The following is a 22,181-nucleotide window of genomic DNA, read 5'->3' as shown; positions in this document are numbered from 1 at the left end:
ATCTTTAATAGATTTTTTCCTTATAGTTTTATCAATTTCCCAAAGAGACTGAGTTCTAAGAGAATGTCGTTGTATTGTGTCCGTTCGTTCGTGCAAGAATCCATGACATGGGAAGATGCTTGGCATTTGAATTTGTTTATTCACCTATGCGTCCAAGCTATACTTTTCTTAGTTCCATTGAAAAACGAAGAGTGTCTACTTTCCATGCAAAATTTAAAAATACGCGGGTGTTACCTCCCATATATCTTAGTTCCTATTGCTTTTGATACGGCCGTCTTTGGACTGGACGTATCATGATACAGCAATGTCTACCCGTTTGTCTGTTCGGGGTTTACTGTTCTTTATTCCATGTCTCTGTCATGTATCAAGCTGAAACTCGCTGTGCACCTTCTTTGTGGGTCACTTTAGATCATGATACATTTTGTTTTATTCATGTTTACCTTCTTTGTTGGAGCTTTGTGACTTTAATTATTCAACATGTGTGGAAGGTACATGATTTGTCTGTCTAACCTCACGCACAGTTTTTAAGTGACGAATTTCATGTATGGGTATTGAAGGTGTGCATATTGCAATTAATCTAATTTTCTTACATTTTTGAGAAAGTAACAGATATTGATTGTAGTTTGTCCTTTTAACATCTTTCACACTTTTTAAGTTAAGGCCTTTGTAAACAATTTGAAGTTATGCGCATTGTAAAGATTTTTATATTCTACAATTTCGGACTTCTTTTTATTTTCTTTGATGTACAAATGTACTTAATAGATACTTTACAAACTATTCTAGGTTTGTCTGTCTACCTTCTGTTATTGTTAAACCATTACCTTCCATTCACATACATATATCCATGAATATTTCATTGAACATACATGTTGACTACAAACTAACAATTCAACTTTATGACAAATGGGTTGACTTCAGCTTCCCATAATTTTGTATCTGCATGTGCGTATGATTAGTTTTTAAATTGAAGCAGGCTACCGACAAATCCGGTGATGTTGCAACTTGCAGCGTTTTCAACAGTCTCGTTTGAAGTCAGCATGTCGGAAATTCTAAGTATGATCGTTTTTGCAAATACAATCTGTAATTAGTCGAATGATGTCTGACGTGTTTCGTTCTTTGACTACTGATTTTGACCACGGATTACTCCGTTTACCTGATAAAGATATAGGGCTCATGTGCTGGTATAGTCGTGGACGTCACAGCCAGTTAACCAAGAAATAAAGTCCAAAATACGAAATCCACTGTATTTAATGTCCAATTAGAATTACGCACATTCAATCGTATGATGTTCATTGAGTAACTTTATAACAATGTTGTGGTAAAAGGCTGAAAATTAAGAAAAACAATCATAAGAATTTTGACCAAGAATCTGAATAAACATTGTCATGTACACAGTTCAGTCACATACGTAATACTGATACAAATACTGTATACGTATAAAACACTCATAAAAACTCAAAATACAAAAACATAGTCCAATATTCATAAGAGAATCACTTTTATCGAAGTTACCACGTTAGCAAAATATTTGCAAACAATGAGCATGAAATTACCAGGCGAACTAAATTTCAGAATATTCCACCAATCTCAGTTTACCACTACACAATATATGCATTCACCTGATGCTTATAAACATTCATAAGAGAATAAATTCAATGAAAAAATATACAAACAGTAAAAACTCACACTGTAGTAGGCCAAACTCGACGTGAAAATGTTTGCAGAAGTTGTACCGTTCAGGCGGAAGTAGTAAACAAACCTTTTTAAATGTTTGTCAATTCGACCCATAACTAATTCGTACAATAAACACCACACTCCCCGCCTGAATTGTAAGTAAGTACAATTCACAAGTAAATAAATTCAAAAAAGGATCAAACAAAGTGTCAATTCAACCAACAGATACAATCTGTGTAGCAAACGATTAAAGGAATTGTCAATACATAGAAACAAGAGGTACAATCTGTGTTACTGGTCTAATGTACACAGATGTCTTTCCATCTTTCACAGTCTTAACTTGAACCTTACGAACGCGATTGTCCTCACTTGGATATGTTTTCATCACGATTGACATAGGCCATTGATTCCTAGCACAGTTTGAATCGTTCAAAAGAACTATGTCACCTTCACTAACGGTGGGATCATCAGATTTCCACTTTCGACGTGGTTGAAGATTGTGCAAATATTCGCATTTCCAGCGAGACCAGAAAACATTGGCCAAACCCTGTACGCGCTTCCATTCACTCTTCAGAATGTCCTTTGAACTGAATGACCCAATAGTATCTCCAATATCATACTTATGAGATTTCTGTGTGAGTAATAATGATGGTGATAGTATGATGGGGCTATCCGGATCAGATGACACTGAAGTTAGAGGTCGGGCATTAACAATGGCTGATACTTCAGCCATAAGAGTGTTCAATATATCATGAGTCAAATTATGCTGGTTAGATAGCATTGAGTTAAGAATCCTCTTCACCACCCCGATCAAGCGTTCCCATGCTCCACCATAATGTGCAGAATGTGGTGGGTTGAATATCCACTTAGCATCAGATGATAATAGAAATCTCCGCACAGAGTGATCCTCAACATTTACACGGTCAATTGCTAGATCATCTAAGGCCCCGATGAAATTGGTGCCTCTGTCAGACCGAAAAATCTTTACTGCACCACGCACAGCAATAAAACATCGTAGCGCGTTAATAAACGCAGCTGAACTCATAGAGTCGACTAGCTCAATATGTATAGCTCTGGTCACCAAACATGTGAATAAAACTCCCGAACGTTTAGAATTTGCACTGCCCCCGCGAGTCTTTCGTGTCACTACATGGTAAGGCCCAAATGCATCTACCCCAACATTCGAAAATGGCGGTCCTGGTTCTAAGCGATCTGCCGGCAAGTCAGCCATCTTTTGTGATGCAAGGCGTCCCCTCATTTTGCGACAAGGTACACAAGCTGATATCACGGATGATACCAATCGCTTACATCGAGTTATCCACAGGCCAGCGGAACGAATGGCACCTTCGGTAAAGAGTCTGCCTTGATGTAAGACCTCACTATGGTAGTGTCTAACCAACAGCTCAGCCAGATGAGTCCGACCAGGGAGAAGTATCGGATGCTTTGACTCAAACGACAGGAGTGATTTCCCTAGACGTCCACCAACCCTGATGAATCCATCGTTGTCCAAATATGGATCCAAAGATGAAATCTGACTTGTTTTTGCAACGGCCTTGCCAGCGTGGAGGCAACTGGTTTCTTCTGGGAATACTTCCCTCTGAAATTCTTTGAGCACATGATCATGTGCCTCACGGCGGATATCTACGAGACACAGAGTCTCACATGGATGTAGATTTCTATGACTTCGACGCTTTCTCCATAGACGCACAAAAAGCTTCAATCGAGCTATAGCATTCACAACAGATTTCCAACGTGAAAAACGTTTGAATCGGGATGTACCGAGTCCATGAATTGGCGCAACACTTGTCATCAGACTAGTTCGAATTTCCTTGTCGGAATCTGGATCCAGCAAATCAAAGGAAACTGGTTCCTTGTCAGTTTCAACAGATGGTGATGGCCCCCTTAACCATGCGCTATCCTGCATCTCATGAGCATCGATTGATCGTGTACCATCGTCCGCATGATTCTTGTTTGTGGATATGAACCTCCATTGGTGTGGAGACGTAGCTGAATGAATTCTAGCGACACGATTTCCAACGTAGGTGTGAAAACGGCGTGATGTATTAAATATGTACCCAAGCACAATTTTGCTGTCTGTATGAAAACGGAAGTCTTGCAGAGATATATTTAAGTGCTCAGAGATTGTTTCAGCAATTTCAACTGCAAGAACCGAAAAACAAAGTTCAAGCCGTGGAACGGTATGTCCTTTTAAAGGCGTAACCTTTGCCTTTCCGAGGATGAACCCCATATGTGTTGGGTCTGTAAGATCACTAAGATAGGCAACAGCGGCTATTGCTTTCTCGGAGGCATCGCAGTAAATATAAACTTCTTTCCGACTGCAACCAGAATATGACACAGGTAAGTATGGTCGATGAATTCGCACATCATAAAGATCGAGCAATGAACTTCTCCAACGATCCCACTCTGAAAATAACTCTTCCGGAAGTGGTTCATCCCAGTCAACAGTTCCATGAATCAAGTCTCTGAGGAGGAGTTTCCCTTTGATCACAACGGGAGCCATGAAGCCTAACGGATCATAAATACTATTTATTATAGACAAAACACCCCTTCTTGTAAATGGCTGTTTGTCATGGGAAGAACGAAACAAGAATGAATCTGTACCTAGATCCCATTTCACACCCAAACTCGCCTGAACTGGAAGAGAATCCTTCCGCAAGTCAAGGTCCTTAATGTCTTTAGCAAGATCATCATTGGGAAACGCAGCCATGACCTCATGGTCGTTAGACGCAATTTTGTGCAAGCGAATATTACCTCCTTGCAGTAGAGCTGACTGTGCATCCTTGACAAGAGTAATAGCACTACTGGGTGTGGGAAGCGATGCAAGTCCGTCATCCACGTAAAAATCCTTGTCGATGTACTCAACTACTTTCGGATCCGCGCCTTGAATGCAAAGTCGTAAGCCATAAGTGACAACGGCAGGCGAAGGCCGGTTCCCGAACACATGTACACACATTCGAAATTGTACCAGTGGCTTGTTCAAATCACAGTCCTCGTGCCACAGAAAACGAAGAAAATTTCGATGTTTCGGCTCAACACGGAAACAAAAGAACATTTGCTGGATGTCTGCGAGTATGGCTACGGGTTCTCTTCTGAATCGCATCAAGACCCCAAGTAGACTGTTAACCAGATCCGGTCCAGTCAATAGAACGTCATTTAACGAAAGGCCATTAAATTTAGCTGAGGAGTCAAATACCACGCGTGCCTGACCTGGCTTCTGGGGATGGTAAACCGCAAAGATCGGCAGAAACCAACATTCCTCCTCTGGTTGTAACGGAGGAGCCCTCTCTGCATGACCGTTCTTGAGTATCTTTTGCATGAACTCTATGAAGTGCGAGGCCTTGACAGAATCATTCAGCAGACTCCTTTGCAAATTTCTGGCTCACTTGAATGCCATTGAATAGTTGTTGTCAAGCCTAGGCCGATCAGGTCGAAACGGTAGAGGTGATGTCCAGAATCCCTCTTCATCCCTATGGAATCCTGCTCCAACTATGTCTAGAAAGTGTCGATCCTCAACAGACATGCCTACCTTCTCATCAAGAGGCGTTTTCAGGAAAACCGGATCATCATTCAAACGGAGAACACTCTGACAAGGTTCCATACAAGTAGGACGTCCGTTCGGCAATATTTGTGTCTTCAATACGTTGATGCAAGGTGGGATATGGTAACTCCCAAGGCAGGTTTCTCCCACTATGGTCCAGCCTAGAGGCAATCTCTGAGCAAATGGTTCAACGTCAGACCCAGTACGTTGTTCAAGCACGTGGTGTGCTTTCAAAAGGTCTCTTCCAATTAACAAGGAGATGTTGGCCTTAGAATCTAATGGTGGTATGAATACTTCAATGTCAGAAAGATGTGAGTATGCTCGTGCAATCTCTGGTATCGGGATCTCACTTCTGTTCTCAGGTATGAATTCACACTCGGTTACCATTGGCAGATCAAGGCTGACTGATCTATCCAATGATTCGACGACTAGTCCAGATACACGTCTTCCCCAAGTATTAACTTTGCCTGTGCATGTAGACAAAATGTATGGAGACTGAGTACTGCCAACATCGAGCTTATCAAAGAGATATGGGGTACCTAAAGTGCTTGTACTCTGGTCGTCAATAACAACATAAGTCTTAAATGCACGTTCTCTGTGATCTTTAGGGTAGATCCACACTAACTGTATCTTGGCACATGATTTGCCAGAGAATCCTTTGCCACAGACTGTGGTGCACGCTGTCACAACTTCATCAGCCAATGCTTTAGGTTGAATCTCTCCGCCATGCAAAATTGGTAAGTTACGACTGTAAGTAAACCTTTTGTCATCCTCTCGGTCCTCATGAAGAGCTGTAGGATGTTCACGCTGACAAACACTACAGGCAACCTTCTTTGAACATTTTCGAAAGTCATGCCTTTGAATTTCACAGCACTTCAAGCATACTGTCTTTGATCGTAAGAATTGTCGGCGTTTTTCAATAGTCATAGAGCGAAAAGCACGGCACTGATTGAGAGTGTGGTTCGAGCTCTCATGATAAGGACAAGACACTAGCTTAGTATGCGATTCAGTCTCCTTAGCATCCCTATCAAGCGAAGTCTTTTTAGTGGCTATTTGCTGCACAGTTTGTGTCTTGGGTTTCGACTGCTGACCATTAGATTGTCGTGATTCGTACATAAAGGATGGATTGTTCTTAATCCTTGCCATCTCCTTCACAAACTGCAAGAATTCCCTAAATGGAGGAAATACAGCATGGTGAGTAGTCTGGTATTTTGCAGCCCTGCTTGTCCATTTCTCTTGTAGTGATGGCGGTAGTTTACAAACAATGGGCTTGATCCCTGACGAAGAGTCATAATATGCGAACTGATTGGCATTAATTGGGTCATCTTTTAAAGATGCTACTTCCGACAGTAGATCTGCCAACTCGTAAAGTCTCTTGGGATCCTTGACAGTTATCTTTGGAAAGTCACTGATACGCAATTTTAACGCTGATTCTAACATTTCTGGTGTTCCATAACACTCGTCAAGTCTCTCCCAAATCAGTCTAAGCGCTCGGCTTGGATTGTGAGGATTTGCATTACGTATACGAAGAGCAGAAACCTTGGACTTGCTCCCAAGATACCGAATCATGATGTCAACTTGATCAGTTTCATCCACATCCATATCTCTCATAGATCTCAAAAAGTTAGATTTCCAAACTTGGTAGGATTCAGCAGTATCATCAAATTCCCATTTACGCTTTGACAGCAACTCTTTCTTTAACATGAAGGTAACAAAATCATTGGAGTGATTAGTCGAAGCATGGTGCTGTGAATTATTCAAATTCGTAGAGTCCAGTTGATGAGGAGGTTCAAAATATGTTGTATTTTGTTGCGGGCAAGGGTGAAATGTTGGGGCTTCCGGTCTAAGTGTCGAGCCAAAGTTGTCTATTGTGCTTCTGATTCCATTGATACGCCTCTGTTCATCCAAATGACTTTGGGCTAGCTCGGATTTCACAATATTGCCATCTAAGGCATCTGCTGCAGCGTCAGCCATGGCAGCCTCCTTTTGAAGAGAGACACGACGAAGCTCAGTCTCAATATCTAAGGCTTTCTTTTTAAGCGAAGCTTCTTCATCCAGAAAATCCATGGCAGCCCTCGCAGCCTCTGCTTTAGCTCGTTTATCCTCTGCACTAACTGACGAACGGTTCGAACGAGATGAGCGATTCGATGGTCTTAAATTAACACTACTGCGAGTATGTAGCGAGCCGACTTCTAGTCTAGCTTTAGCATGCTCCAGTCGAACCATAGTTCTTTCCACTTGAATACTTTTAAGTGTTTGATCATCCTGAACCCTCTTGTGCAGCTCCAAACTTTCCTTCGTGTAGCACTCATATAAATAGTTAAGATAATGATCTATGAGGTCAAAACACTTTCGCGACTCGGCTTTCAGTCCAATTTCTGTGATGTACGGATCATCATTTTCACTGTAGTTAATGAATGAAGTCACAATTTTCCACTGATCCTTGATCTGTTGATCAATTTGACTCACACGTGACTGGAACTCCTCATACTTCTTTGCTGTTAATACTCTGACACGTTTACTGTGTGCATCTTCTGAAGATTCCAACTGACGTAAGGCATCAGCTGTAAGACGTTGTATGTTATCTGAGATTGGATCCGAGATTGAATCCATTTTGTCTGATTGGCTAATTAAAGTCCTTTTACTGTGCTGGTATAGTCGTGGACGTCACAGCCAGTTAACCAAGAAATAAAGTCCAAAATACGAAATCCACTGTATTTAATGTCCAATTAGAATTACGCACATTCAATCGTATGATGTTCATTGAGTAACTTTATAACAATGTTGTGGTAAAAGGCTGAAAATTAAGAAAAACAATCATAAGAATTTTGACCAAGAATCTGAATAAACATTGTCATGTACACAGTTCAGTCACATACGTAATACTGATACAAATACTGTATACGTATAAAACACTCATAAAAACTCAAAATACAAAAACATAGTCCAATATTCATAAGAGAATCACTTTTATCGAAGTTACCACGTTAGCAAAATATTTGCAAACAATGAGCATGAAATTACCAGGCGAACTAAATTTCAGAATATTCCACCAATCTCAGTTTACCACTACACAATATATGCATTCACCTGATGCTTATAAACATTCATAAGAGAATAAATTCAATGAAAAAATATACAAACAGTAAAAACTCACACTGTAGTAGGCCAAACTCGACGTGAAAATGTTTGCAGAAGTTGTACCGTTCAGGCGGAAGTAGTAAACAAACCTTTTTAAATGTTTGTCAATTCGACCCATAACTTATTCGTACAATAAACACCACAGGCTCACGTCGGGTGTGACCGGTCGACAGGGGATGGATACTCCTCCTAGACACCTGATAACATCTCTGATGTGTCCAGGGGTCCGTTTTTGCCCTACTCTTAATTTTGTATTTTTCATGCAATTTATGAGATGCATTACTGTAAATTATCTTCACGTTTTCACCAAAAATATGTTGCAGCTTCATGATGAATGATACGTTCTTAACTGAAGTTCCGAAACTCATAACTCCCTAGATACGTTTGGTACGGACCTAATGTGTACCATTTTTGGTACTCTTGTTGCGATTAAAGGTCAAAGGATAAAGTCTTAGGAAGGAAAATTCAAAATTTCCTTCGTTGTCAAAAGTTAAGCGCTCATCAATCTATTTTGAAGCTTCTTCGTGAAATGTATGAAGCCTTTTCTTTTCTTTTCTCATTTATATTCAACAGTATAATATACTCTTATAAGAATGTAACGTCGCGTAGCGCATTGATAAAAAAGTTTTTCGTCCATTTTTCGTTTGATACATGCATGAAATAAAGAATTATAAGTTGTATTTTTTATCATTTAATTATGTTTTTAAAATAGAAAACAAATAGTTTCTCTAATCAAAAAGCTTGAATTAGTTTTTGAAATGGCGCGTAGGAATACCTATACATAAAAATGAAAACAACAACAAAACTGGCTGTGCGTTCAGGTCATGTAGAGTTACTGTGCAGAATTAAATGGATTATTCGCCAAATTAAAGGTACAATGCTTAAAAGTTGAATTAGATATAAAGGAAGGGAACAAATGGTGACTGGATGTATGCTACACTGCGTTCGAGGAGGTGTTGAACACTGGTTGTGTCGTAGGAACGGTGGAATGCGACTCGGCTCCATTTTAATATCAAGTAAAAAGCTCAAAATCTCTTCATCTAAATTGCCCTCGTTGACTGAACCCTTTATAACGCAATTCAATTTCATTAATATCTCCCAGATCAAAAGTCGCTGCTTGCTCCGAACTCGAAAACCAGACGATACATACCGGGAATCTGTCTACTTCTACCAGTCAGTGTCCTACGTCATCAAGTTGACTAATATGCCACGTCATCACTAGGCCTATGTGTGTTACTTCTTTAAATTAATTTGTATTTTATTCATATATTTGGTTGTATTTATTTTTGGTAGCATCAGACGAATCCTGTTGTATGAATAGCGCTAAAATTAGAACGGGGAAGACGTATCCCAGAGAAAAGTAGTCCCGCGTGCTTAGTGCAGATGAATTCCGGGCGAATTTTTTTTTACTAAGAAATCAAACGACTTTTTCATCCAATCAGCATTGTTGTTAATTCATAACTTTAAAAGTTATTAAATAATTGTATATTCTGCACTGAATGAAAACCAGTGTTAACGGTTCCAATGAAAGGTGTAGATAACGAACAGTGATCAATCTCATAACTCAAATACGCAATACAAAATAGATAGTTGAGCAAACACGGATCCCTGGACACACCAGAGGTGGGATCAGATGCCTAAGAGGAGTAAGCATCCCCTGTCAACCGGTCACACCCGCTGTGAGCCCTATATCCTGATCAGGTAAACGGAGTTATCCGCAGTCAAAATCAGTATGTCACGAACGACCTAACAATGACTGACATGAACTTGGATACCATGCACTTTTTGTTCCCTCGTATAGCTATGTAAGGTGAAGATAACGAGATAAATCTCATAATTCCTATAAAGAATACGAAATAAAGAGTTGGACAAACACAGACCCCTGGACATACCAGAGGTAGGATCAGATGCCTAGGAGGAGTAAGCATCCCCTGTCGATCGGTCACATCCTTATTTTTGTATGTAATACACATCGCGTTAAAAAAAAACCATATTAAATTTGTATTACCCCCAAATGCACGTGATGCTTCAATATTTTCATAGGACAAGTTAGTTCTAGTTCTTTATTATCCTTAAGTCACGCGACTCATCAGAAACAGAATAACATAAATATGATATACATGTATACAAACATCACACAAGAGAGTATACCTAAATAGAATAAAAGCTAAGTTAAGCATCTCTTTTTAAGCATGCTAAATACAAGTATTTGCCTAAATTAACCAATTCTTTGACATTTTGAACACTTAGTAATTGAACCAGTTTGAATGCACTTGGCCTTTTATAATACTATCTTTTGATATATTATGATCTCAGTTCATAATAGTATGGACATTTAAGTATGAAATGGAATTCGTCTTCTACAACAAACAAACTACATTTTTCACAAAACCTATTTATTTTTGCAATGCCAGTCTTCCTTTTTCAATATCTAGATTGTGAGACGAAGTTCTAAATTCAGTTAGAGATTTCTTATATTTGCTTTCGATTGGTTTGTACAAGTAATATTTAACACAGAAATTGTCAACGAGGTGTTGATATAAAATACCTCTAGATATTTTACAAGAATCATCAAATATCTGTTGTTTTGTAGTATCATATAGTCTTTGTTCAATAATAGAATATATAATTTTATAAGACATATCACTTTCAAACATATAATTCAATCCCAAATTACTTAATTCATTATATATATTTACAACCCACTTATTATCATGTGGCAACATATCTTCGTAACATGACTTAATGATACAATTATCACTTCTGATTTTCAATCAATATTTGAAAATTCTTAATAACTTATGAATTCTCAGCGGGAATATTCCCAATCACAATATACATGTACTAAAGGTTACAATTCGAGTTTTTAACACCGAACAATTCTTTTTACAAAGCATTAAATGTAGTTTTTCAATTTCGGGGGCTTTATGAAACCCCAAACTTCTGATCCGTAGGACAAAATACTTTTAACATATGTATCAAAAACACATAATTGTGTAGTTGCATTGAAGTTATGATTCTTTAATTTTGAAGTTAACGCAAACAATGCCTTTCTGCCTTGATCTGCGTGTTTTTGAGTTTGACTAAATTTGTCATTGTACATGTAAGACATGTCTAGGTAATTGAACTTGTCTACAATTTGAAGTTCATGCCCATCATATAACCATTTGTTATCAATGGTAATGTTTTTTACCGTTACGAAAAATCATAACTTTTGTTTTCTCTACACTTAGTTTCAAATTCCATTCATTAGACTAAAAATACAGGGAATTTAACTTTTTCTGACGACCTTCAGCAGTTTCTGAGATGATTATCATACCATCTGCATACATTAAAAGAAAAATATCAATAAGTTGAATTTCGATACTTGGACAGTTTGTCTTCAAAACATTCATTTCACAATCATTGACACAGGGTGAGAATAGTAGAGGTGATAAAACTTCTCCCTGCATAACTCCACATTTATCATCAAAAAATGATGTTAAAATGTCTGTTAAATTTGACACATGATTTCACATTATCATAACTAGATTTTTAATACAAAATATTTGGCCTTGCAAGCCTTGCCTTATTAATTTGCACCATACATTGCTTCTATCTATTATTAGGTCCACTTCTGCTTCATACTTAGATATTTTATTGATAATAGATATTAACGGCAAACTAACAACTCAACTTTATGACAAACGGGATGATTTTGAGCTTCTCCATCGTCAACGCCCCATAGCTATGTAGCAATATTCCATTATCACCTGCATATGGTGTTTATATTTCTCAACTGATTCGATACGCAAGAGATTGTCCTGCGTATGGTCAGTTTTTAAATCAAGGCAGGCTACTGACAAACAAGTTGATAGTGCAGGGGTTTCTCGCTTAAAGCCAGAATTTCGCAAATTCTATAGTCGTTATAACAATTTAGGTTGCCAATACAACCTATCATTGGGTCAAATGCTGTCTGATGTGTTTCATACCGATTGTTAAGCCGTTCGTGGCACACTTATTTTGACTACGGATAGCTCCGTTTACCCGATCAATATATAGGGCTCACGGCGGATGTGAACGGTGAACAGGGGATGCTTACTTCTCTTAGACACCTGATCCTACCTATGGTGTGTCCAGGGATCTGTGTTTGCCCAACTCCCCATTTTGTATTGCTTATAAGAGTTATAAGATTGATCACTGTTCGATATCTTCACCTTCTCTTATAATCTACAAAGCAGCAATGCAATTTTTGTTTGTTCTTTAATGTACGATTGACAAGCGACTGTAGGGCAAACATATCATCAATAGTAGATATATTAGGTTTAAAATGTGAATCACTTTTAATGTTATTCACTTCATCCCACTGTAATAATCTTTGATTTATCACCGAGGTGAATAGCTTGCCAAGCTTAAGGCAACTTATAAGGGTTATTCCTCTATTAATTATTCGGATCATTACAAGCACTATAAATAGGTAAAGTGTGTCTTTCTGACCACGACGCTGGAAAATAACCATCGTGAAAAACTGAATTGAACTAATGTCGAACCTTCCACCAAGTGAAGGAATTAGAAGAACACAGAATCACACACATCAGATCAATCTGTAATATCTTCATACATGTCGCACAATCAAATAAAATCATAAACTCAAACAATTTCTTTTCTCACTGTTGTCGATTTGTTTTGACATCAATGTTTTAGCGAAAATATCTTTCGTGAGATATGGACATTCTAAAACAGAATGTACCTATTTTATAGAGTAAATAGCACTTGCATAGACATGGCAAGAACAAATTGAATTAGGAAAATGCATAATACATGATGCAATATGTAATGGGATCACTGGAATAGGTTTTTGTCCTCTAGATCTTGAATTGATGAAATTGTACCATCGTTTGAAAAATAATCACTCATTTTTATGCTTTTACTGCAATTCAACTCTCAGGATGGTGCAGTCTGACTGATGTAAGCTTTCCCTGTTCGTCAGTTCAATATTAAACTCTGGAAAAAATAATTCAAATAAAATGCTAAAACATATTTAACAAAATCCTAGGCACCTGGTCCTACCTCTGGTATGCCCTGTGATCCGTGTTTGCCATTATCTTAATTTTACATTCTTTATAGGATTATGAGATTGATCACTGTTTGTTAACTTCAAACGAATTTCTTCAACAGCTAGATTTGAAAGATGCATGGAAAGAAACACATGATTTTACATGTTGTGATGCATTCTAAAGAGTCGCACATATTTTTATATCACTTATTAATGAAAGTAAAACAAGCAAGCATTCGTACAATTTCTGGTATTCATAGTAACGGAACGAAAATGTCAGATCACATAGTGTTGAAATTAGAAATATGTATACACGATAAAGAACGAGGAAAATGTTACTGGAAACTCAATACGTCACTTCTAAAATGCACTTACTAAAAAATTTAACTCAACAAATTAATCAAAGAAATAAGTGATAGTAAAGGCTCTTCTACCGATCAATGGGAAAGATTAAAACTATCGATTAACGATCTGTCAATGCCTTTTCTATCAAACGCCAAAAACAAAACAAAAAACAACATATCAACAATTGGTATCTAATATTAAGAATGAAATAGCAAAAATAGAAGGCTTATCTCATACATTCATTGACACAAATAAAAAAAGAGAATTAGAAAATAGATTAAGCAAAATGTACGATGAAAAAGCTCGAGGAGCACAGATTCGATCACGAGCAAAATGGGTTAGCGACGGAGAAAACACAAAATATTTTCACGGTCTAGAAAAGAAACGCCAAATACAAAATTATATTCATGAAATATTAAAAGAAAACGATATGCTTACAGGGAATGACAAGATTCTCGGTGCATTGTGTCGAATTTGTGCGGCTTTTACGACAACATTTATTCACCAAAGTCAGCTTTGAATGGATATTGATTGACTGTATATTGTTTAACGTCTCTCTCGAGAATCTTTCACTTATATGGAGAAGTCACGAATGCCGGTGAAGGGCTGCAAAATTTAGGCCTATGCTCGGCGCTAATTATGGTCATTTAGCATGGAGGAATCTTTACCGTGTCATACCTGCTGTGACACGCGACCTCGGTTTTTGCAGTCTCATCTGTAGGACCGCCACATTTAGTCGCCTCTTAGGACAAGCAAGGAGTATTGAGGACCTATTCTAACCCAGATTCAAATGAAGACATCGTTTCATATTTAAAGGATATTCATATCAACAAATTATCAGATATTGATAAAAATATGAGGGATTTCTTCCCCTCTTTATCGGAATCTAATGAAACAGTTGCTAATATGAAATCAAAGATATCACCAAGCTTAGACGGAACACCTAATGAATTCTATAAATGATTTTGGGATCAATTATCTTTGCTATTTTACGATTGATTGATTGATGTTTCCCCAACACTCAACAATTTTTCAGTCATTTGGAGGCACCCAGGTTTTATTGGTGGAAGAGAGAACCCAGATACAATGTACCTGGGAAGAGACCACCGACCTTCCGAAAGTAAACTGGGAAACTTTCTCACTTACCGGCAGGATTCGAACCCGCTCCGACCAGAGGTGAGAGGCCGTGCGATTTTGAGCGCGATGCTCTAACCACTCGGCCACAGAGGCCCCGATATTAAGATTTAACCACTTGGGGTTAAATCCATTTATCAAAGGGAAACGTATATTGATTTGCTGCTCGTTCCTGATTCTATCTATTCTCAGATTATTTAATTTTGTATTCACTCGTTCTGCTACATTGACGATAACAAGTCGTTCCCGGGTTTTTTAGTGCTGCCCGTAACTGTCGGCTGTTACCTCTTATGACGTCATATTGTGCTTTCGTCACATTCATCTAGAAAAATTCAGCAGGTAAGACGTGTTTTTGTGTGAGCCGAATAGGTTTGCAATTTTCGTCGTGATTTCAATTTTCTGTTGAAAAAGTTGTTGATTGTAGTATCTGATGAAACTCTAGTCTTTGTATTACACCTTTCAATCCCCGATGGCAAATTGAAATGTACATTTAGTTTGGATTGGTTTTAATTTTTCGGATGCTGCACACGTCGCCATTACGATTCATGTGACACGCCGTATTTCACTAGAAAACCTAGTTTATCTACTTATTTATTTTTGGCAAACTGCTATGTTATTGAATCTATTTTATATTTCAATTGAGTGAAAGAAAATGCCTAAAAGGAAACAACAAGATGCATCAACCCGTGCCGTGCCGAGACCACGTGGAAAGAGGCGCGTCACCCCGTCCAGCACGGATGGTCCACAGCAAAATGTACATGTACCTGCTGATTCTCCTACTCTCCACGAACCGTACCCCTTACAACAAGAGGCTTCATCTACTTTTTACAACTCGGCGCCAACTAGGGCCTTGTCCAGGGAGCAGCTGAATGAGGTGACGCAGGCGGTAGTCGCAGTGCTCTCTCAGAGGATGGAGTCCTCCAACCCCCTGATGGTCCAAGAGGCACCAACAGACAGCGACCACTCAGGTACTGATTTATCAACCACAGTAGCTACCCCCAACAATTCACAGGTGCCGAGTTATCAGAATGAACTTGGGCATAATATCTCCAATAATCTCAAACTCAAAATTGTCAATGGCGAGTACATTAATTTAGGGCTTTTGGTCGATCGGAGTTATGATTCTGATCCTAATGACGATACTAAATATTTTTCTATGCAAGGAGGCAACTTAACTTTATCATCAAAATGCAAACCCAGGGTCATTTCAGATATTCAGGTGTGGACCGATGCATTTTTTATCTATGCCTCAATTTACGTATTGGCACACCCAGAATGTAGTGCTTCCCTGTTTAAATACATGCATACTATCAGACTAGGGGTCAGTCGATCCAAGGCACTTGGCTGGAGGGATTACGACTTTCAATTCCGTTTGAAAAAAGAACGCAACCCCAGTATATCATTTGCTGTTGTTGATAAAGAGTTCTGGCTGTTATACATATACAGCCCACTCGCTGTCCAAGGGTCGGTGTCACAAGCCACTCCCTTAAGATGGCATGAGTTCAACTATAAAGGTCAATGTAGCAAAACTGCATGTCAATACAAGCACGAGTGTATCTTGTGTTCCTTGAATCATCCTTATGTCAAATGCAGACGTGGTTCAGGTTTTGATTCAATTTGCAGACCACCCAGTGTTTCACCATCCTGGCGTCCTCGCTTGCCCAGAGTACCATCCATCCCAGCTACCATTACTAGACCCCCACAACCCCAGCGCTTTAGGGCCCCCTTTTCAACCCAGTAATTTAAACCTCGAGGATATTGCCCCCTTCCCTATTAGTATTTCCGTTTTATCTCGATACTTGGCTAACTATCCAGATGAATTAGCAGCTTTAGAATTATTACAGGGGTTTAGAGAGGGTTTTGAACTTTGTTACCAAGGCCCAAGGGTAGCATCGAATTGTAAAAACCTTAGACCATTGCACAGTTTGCAAGAGGAGGCTATGCACACTATTAACAAAGAAATAAGCTTAGGGATGGTTGCTGGTCCCTTCATTCATTCACCACTCCAAAACCTTAGGTTGTCACCTGTGGTTATGGTACCAAAGAAAGATCGTTCATTCCGACTTATACATCATCTATCATACCCACATGGGTCTAGTGTTACGACTTTATTGACAAAAATGTTTGCACAGTTAAATATTCTTCCTTTGATGAAGCCCTTAACATGCTAGCTAACCTTGGTCCCGGCGCCTTAATAACTCGCCTAGATATTAAATCTGCCTTTAGGTTGCTGCCAGTCCGTAAGTCTGATTTCGAGTTATTAGGATTTAAAATGCTGGGGATGATTTTCATAGACAAATGCTTACCATTTGGCTGTTCTGTTAGTTGTGCGAAATTTGAGAAATTTTCAACATTTCTAGAGTGGTTAGTTAAGCAACAGGCAACTAGTTTTAATGTGGTACACTACCTTGATGATTTTCTTCTCGCTGGGAGGGCATGTACTCAAGACTGTCGATCTCATGTCTATTTTTAGAGCAATTTGTGCAGAGCTTGGCGTCCCCTTAGCTGAGGAAAAAACACTAGGGCCGACAACCCGTTTAGTATATCTCGGTTTAGAAATAGATACTCTTAGTATGACAGTTAGGATCCCATCAGATAAGATTGAGCAGCTCAGGTTCAAGTTGTCTCGGATGTTGCTAAAACGTAAGGTTACTCTGATCGACCTCCAAGAACTTACTGGTTTACTCAATTTCTGCATTCGTGCTATCCCAGCAGGTAGAACATTCGTTAGGCGGCTGTATGATGCATGTTGTGGGCTTTCCCGTCCGTATCACAGGCGTAGAGTCACCGAGGAAATGAGGAAAGATATATACACTTGGCTTGCATTTTTAGATGATTTTAACGGCATTACCTCATATAGAATAGCCAATTGGTTGAATTATTTTGATCTAGAATTGTTTACAGACAGTGCAGGCAATGCCAGTTTAGGATGTGGAGCTGTATTTGGTACTCATTGGGTTTATTTAGTTTGGTCAGACCAGTGGAAGGGGTAAGATATTTTCTCCGACATAACATTTTTGGAATTGGTTCCTATAACCATGGCATTTGAGGTTTGGGGCAGTAGTTTGTCAGGTCAACGAGTCATTATTCATACTGATAACGCAGCCTTGGTTTCAATTCTTAACTCTAAAACCTCCAAGTCCAAGAGAGTGATGTTTCTGCTCAGGAGATTAGTTCTCCAAGGTTTACTACTCGATATACAATTTAAAGCCGAACATTTTTATGGTATACATTATATTAAAGCGGATTCTCTCTCCCGACAGCTATGGAAGCGCTTCAGGTCCAGTTTCTTAGAGGGAGATGCGCAATCATCACCAATCCCCCATCCTTTCTACACATGATTTACAGCTTCGATCCCAAGAGCTTCTAGATTGTGCATTGTCAGCCAATACCAAAAAACTGTATGACTCTGCAATTAAGGCATATCATATGTTTTGTTCCAGTTATCTCCCAAAGCAAGTCTGGCCCCCATCCCCTGCAACTTTGGTTGATTTTGTGTCATACCTATCCCTCACGAAGTTTTCACGTAACACAGTAAAATCATACATTGCAGGCATTTCTTACTACAACAAATTGCACGGTTTTCCTGACACTACACAGTCATTTTTACTCAAGAAAGTCTTATTGGGCTTTAGTCGTAGTAACCTACACAATGATGGAAGGAAACCAATCACCTTTGACATTTAATTGGCATGGTTCAGGTACTTCCAAAGATATGCCAGTCATATTATGAATCTACACTATTCTCAACCATATTTGTGACAGCATTTTTGGGTTTTTTCCGAATGGGGGAGTTAGTCCAGAACAGTAAACATGATGCAGGCCATGACATTCAAGTTCAAAATGTTCTATACTCGCCACACGACAATACTGTCAGGATTCTTCTACAACATTAAAAAAACTGACCAGGAGGGAAAAGGGGTAGTGATTCACTTAAAACCTACTCACAAGACCATTTGTCCGGTCTCCTTCATTCGGCTATACTTAGAGTTAAGACCTAATCGTAGGGGATCATTTTTTTGTCACCTGTCAGAAAGCCCTGTGACCAGATACCAGGTTGTATCAGTTTTCAATATGTCAATCCAAAAGTTGGGGCTAGACAGTAGGGCGTACAAAACGCACTCGTTCCGTATAAGTGCAACCTCTAACGCATGGGTTTCCGGAGCTAGTGAGCAGTATATTGTTACAGAAGGTAGATGGAAATCTCAATGCTTGCGTAATTATATTAGGAATTGGCTCATCCAGATAAATTAGTTGTTTGCTTGTTGTTGTTGTTTTTTTATGTTTTTTTTTAATGTTAGTTTGTTTATTAATCATTTTAGAGCATAGAATAATCTGGATCGTCGGGTCATCCATTGGTAAACATGCTTTTTGTCATGCAAGAAAGTCTCTCTTTGGTACCAACCTGCAGTTAGATAGACTCAATGCATCCTTTTTCTGGCAAGGACAAGGGGCATGAGGTGGGGGCAAGTTTATAAAAAAGTTAAATTGTTGCTTCGGCTGGAAGACCCACCCGAAATTTTACTTTTACATTGTGGGGGTAATAATATCCCAATGCAAGAGGGAAAGTCCATTGAACTTAGGTTTAACATAATAAAAACGTTGCAGCATCTTTCAAAAATTTTGCCATCCACTACATTAGTTTGGTCTCAGATTTTGCCTCGGGGTGAATGGAGGGGTGAGAGGAATCATGTGGCTTTAGAGAGAGTCAGGAATCGGACAAATAGGGCTGTGGCATCCTTTTTGAAGAGGTCGGGTAGAAAATACATTCGATACCCTGAACTACGTTCATATTGTCCTGATCTGTTCTCGTCAGACAAAGTTCACCTTTCCAATCTCGGGAATGACTTGCTTTTGTACAGATTACAGCAAGCTTTGCAAACATTTTTGTCTGATCCAACGTGTTTGCATCTCCTAAAACCGAGGAAGAAAGGCCATGGCTGTGCTATGACTAATTGGGTCACAGTCTGTCATACTTGACACTGATATATGATTTTCTTTTCACCTAGTCCAGTCTACCAGATATCTAATATATCCGCTATGACGGATGTAGATTACCTTGTTTGTTCCATTTTGACTATTATAGGCGTGATTAAACCGTCAATGTATACCTATATATATATATATATATATATATATATATATATATATATATACACACATATTTACATACTAATATGTATGTAGGGACGCCATATCATTTGTTTGTTGGGGTTTTGTTTTTGTTTTTTGGTTGTCTTTTTTCTCTTTTTCTCGGAAGGGGGGGGGGGTGCTCTACCTAGCTCGCCCAAATTTCACATTTTGTTCATTCTGCACCGAACATCGGCCTCTGATAGAAAGAAAGCCCACAACATGGGGCATAGCTCTACTGGTGGCGCAGACGATGCACAGCATCGTCTCGTGTCGGCATTCTGGTTTACCAGTAGTGCTTCTATGTTAACTTTACATCAATTGACATTTTCATTTTATATTATGGACTAGGTGAGCAAGCAATCTGAGATCTGTTCCCAGGGCTCAAATATTTTGCTTGTTTTTAGGGATGCCCTCTAAGGCAAGAATTGATGCCTGGCTCCCACATTTATAAGCAGCCATGGCCAATCATCGCCAATAAACTTACAAAATATATGTTGCGTAGTCATCATTTCACTGGGTGATTCCCCGTAGTTATTTTCTGCTTTTCATCTTTGATAAGATGAAACAAAAATGATGAATAGAAAAATGACATATGCTCAAAGATTCGCAGTTATCTTTCTTCTTTACAATCAGTCTCACTAACACAGACGATATAATTATAGCTTTTATTTTTGCACAAAGGTTACTGAAGATTACATATAAACAAATGGGAAATGATGAAACAGTTTATATTAAAGGTCGTTTGATAGGAATAAGTGCAGGTGTTATCCTGGATAGTCTTGACTATTGTGAAACTAATGACAGAGAAGGAATTTTATATTTTTAGACTTGGAAAAGGCCTTTGACTCAGTTGAGTGGAACTTTCTGTTTAAAACTTTAGAAAAATTTGATTTTGGTCCGAATTTCCTAAAATGGATAAAAATATATTGTATTATAACATTTTTCAGATGTAAAATAACCGGTGGATGTCAAAGACATGTGGAGTGCAAAGAGGAATAAGGTAGGAATGTCCACAATCGCCCCGTTATATCTTTGTATTGGAAGAGCTGATCACCAAAGACCACGAAGATATTGTCAATGAGGAACTCTAGCATATTTTTTTTCAACTTCAGAGTACTTGTGCGTGGAATCAGAGTGGTGTTTAACAAAGTAATTTTTTGGGATGACTGATAACTAGATATGAATATTTCCGTTTTCCATTTTTGTTGAAGAAGCAACTGTCTATGGTGTCAAAAAGCCTAGTCTTTAATTTATCATGAGGAGTGGTCATGTATAGTGTAGAAAAGTCATAGGTTTTGATGTTAGTGATTTGGGAAAATTTTGCGATTTCAAGTTTACTAAAAGTTCTTTAGAATTTTTAAGAATCCACATTTGATTAACATCACTTCTGGCATATGTAGTGGCACAGTGAGTTTGAAGTTTCTCCTTCACAGCTGTTGATATTTTCGTGAGGAGCAACGATAGTGGCTTGGTAGAGCACTTACTGGATCCAGCAATGTATCTTTCTATGTAGTTTAGGAATCCAGTATAGGTACGGTAACTGATATCCATTCGACCCATTGACTGGGATATTAAATGTGTCTAATGCTGAAGCATGGTTTTGAAGATTTCATCTTTTAAAAGGGCAGTTGGAGTATAAGTACGATTACCAAAAGTGGAATTAATACCAAGTTCGTTTAAAATACAGTTGTAATAATGAGCCTTGCAAACAAAGACAATGTTGTTACAAGCTTTGTCAGCTGGAACCAAAACGTATTTCTCATGTAACCTATATATTTCTTTTATCACTTTTGGTTTACGAAACAAAGAAGGATAGATGGTACGTACTTTTGTTTTAATATTTCTAGTGCGGGATTTTAATATTCCTCTTATGCTTTTAACCCATTCTGACAATGTATCTATTTACTTTCATATTGATAAAAACAAAGACCATGATTGGAAAAGTTAAAGATGGGGGATTAGATGTTGAATCGAAAATCAATGCCCTAAATGCTTCATGGGTCCGCAAATTGAAAGAGACAAAAGATTGTATTTTGAAATATATAAAGAGTCATTGTGTTCCAAATCTGATAATGACGCCGAAAAAAAAGAATAGAAAATTATGAATTGATATGGACAATACTTTTGTTCTGTTCTATTTACATGTTTTAATGGGTGTAA

The 22,181-nt window shown here is 38.5% G+C and overlaps 2 protein-coding genes and 1 pseudogene across 2 annotated transcripts; 2 read left to right on the top strand and 1 right to left on the bottom strand.

Annotated features, from left to right (window-relative positions):
* Positions 1-1,933: 1,933 nt before the first annotated feature.
* Positions 1,934-5,011, bottom strand: LOC125665432 (uncharacterized). Its single transcript, XM_048898071.2, has one exon. It carries the CDS (start codon positions 5,009-5,011, stop codon positions 1,934-1,936), a length of 3,078 nt encoding a protein of 1,025 aa, XP_048754028.2.
* Positions 5,012-15,540: 10,529 nt separating this feature from the next.
* LOC125660204 (uncharacterized) lies at positions 15,541-16,629 on the top strand. Its single transcript, XM_048892039.2, has one exon. The coding sequence runs from the start codon at positions 15,541-15,543 to the stop codon at positions 16,627-16,629; it is 1,089 nt and encodes a 362-aa protein (XP_048747996.2).
* Positions 16,630-18,153: 1,524 nt separating this feature from the next.
* On the top strand, positions 18,154-19,868 carry LOC125658847 (uncharacterized; annotated as a pseudogene).
* Positions 19,869-22,181: the final 2,313 nt, after the last annotated feature.

The sequence above is a fragment of the Ostrea edulis genome, chromosome 1, assembly GCF_947568905.1.
Source record: "Ostrea edulis chromosome 1, xbOstEdul1.1, whole genome shotgun sequence".
Taxonomy (NCBI): domain Eukaryota; kingdom Metazoa; phylum Mollusca; class Bivalvia; order Ostreida; family Ostreidae; genus Ostrea; species Ostrea edulis.
This window is presented reverse-complemented; position numbering and strand designations above follow the sequence as displayed.